This window comes from Sinocyclocheilus anshuiensis, unplaced genomic scaffold (genome assembly GCF_001515605.1).
Source record: "Sinocyclocheilus anshuiensis isolate Anshui unplaced genomic scaffold, SAMN03320099.WGS_v1.1 scaffold245, whole genome shotgun sequence".
NCBI lineage: Eukaryota > Metazoa > Chordata > Actinopteri > Cypriniformes > Cyprinidae > Sinocyclocheilus > Sinocyclocheilus anshuiensis.
The window spans coordinates 69,197-70,771 of record NW_015536478.1 but is presented as its reverse complement, the minus strand read 5'-3'; the positions used below and the strand labels follow the sequence as shown (position 1 = coordinate 70,771).

The window sequence follows — 1,575 nt, the reverse complement described above, 5'->3', positions numbered from 1 at the left end:
TCCTTCAAAGATTTCTTATCCTGTTGCGCCCTCTATAGGACCAGCGACTAGTCGACGTCAAGCTTAAAGCGTCATGGCAGAGCATTGTCTACTAGCAGCTCTACTAGTCGACTAGTCGGTGCAACCCCTAATATATATATGTGTGTGCAGCCCTATAATTCAGCACCACAAACCTGGGACTCTTTTTTTTTTCTTTTTTGCCTTTTAAATCGATCCGGAAATGAAATTATTTTCTCTATCTGAAAAATTGCATTTCGATTTTGTTTTTTCTTCCCCCGTAATCATTCAGTTCTAGTGTATGTCATGAACAGTCACTCTGTAAATGCTCATAACTCACAGCAGACACTGATCTAGACTGTTGGTGATGTGTTCTCTGATGACAGTCGTTGTAGTTGTCTGTTGTCTCTTGCTAATTGTTCGTTTGTTTGTCAGTCATGAGTCTCTCCGACTGATTGTAGTTTGTGACTGAAGCAGAACCGTTACGTCACTGCTGGAAATGACAGCAGATGGGAGACACGTTTCCATCGTTTATCCGTGTGCATGAGGAAAGACACAGACGTATTTAAATGACATCTAAATGAATAACATAATGCATAAATATTGGGTCAGATAACCACGTTTAACTAGATTTAATACTTTTCAGCATTGATTGAATTGTAGATACATTCATCTCACTTCATGTGCCATTTTGGATATTTTTGGAGCTTGTTGCAGTGCATCATGGGATTGTATTTTTTTTATTTAGGATTTTAGCTGTGACTTCAGATTTTTCATATAAGATGATGTTACTTATTATTTTTCTACTTCAAAATTTCACATTTAATTAACAAAAATAATTAAAAACAAAATAAAATAAAACAAAATAAATATTAAAATAAATAAATATAAAATAAACTAAATAATAATAAAAATTATTTGTTTAGTTTATTTTTATATTTTATTTTAATGTTTGTTTTTAGCTTTTTTTAGTTTTATATCATTTTAATTATTACATTTTATTACATTGTGTTATTAAATACAATATTAAAATGATTTTTCATTTTTTTGGATTTTATTAATCTTGCTCTATAGAGGTTGTTTAATCCGTGACTTATTACAGATAGTAGTGTAAATGACTCATAACCTCCCAAAATATTTGAAATTTAATAGCAGTTTCTGAATGTCAGCGTATAAAGGCATATTTATTCCTTAAAATTCTTAAATAAACAACTTCATCATACACCATTAATAACTAATGATTTTGATAATGTGAATAAGAAAAGCTGTAATGGTGATACTTGTCTTTAAAAAAAAAAAAAAAGTAAACATGCTTTAGAATTTGGCCAAAGCAAATTTGTTTACAGTTGCCAAGCAACAGAACATTCCAATGACAGGCACTTTATAATTCCACTGACATGCGTCAAAAGGTCAAATTCAAATACGGCTCGTCCAGTCAGAGTTGTGAGTTGGAACAGTTTGTTTTCTGAGGTTGATATGTAATAGCGTGTGTGATTTGTGTGTGTGTGTTTTCAGGGTGAGGAGGGGCCGCCCAGCCTGGAGTACATTCAGGCCCGGGACCTGTTCCCCCAGAAAGAG

At 32.9% G+C, this 1,575-nt stretch overlaps 1 protein-coding gene across 1 annotated transcript in view; it reads left to right on the top strand.

The window, feature by feature from the left end:
* LOC107666797 (myotubularin-related protein 4-like) overlaps window positions 1-1,575 on the top strand; it is an 84,183-nt gene that overhangs the window by 38,970 nt on the left and 43,638 nt on the right. The window contains exon 3 of the mRNA XM_016458280.1: window positions 1,513-1,574. Coding sequence (XP_016313766.1) covers window positions 1,513-1,574 — 62 coding nt within the window. The remainder of the gene's footprint in view (window positions 1-1,512; window position 1,575) is intronic.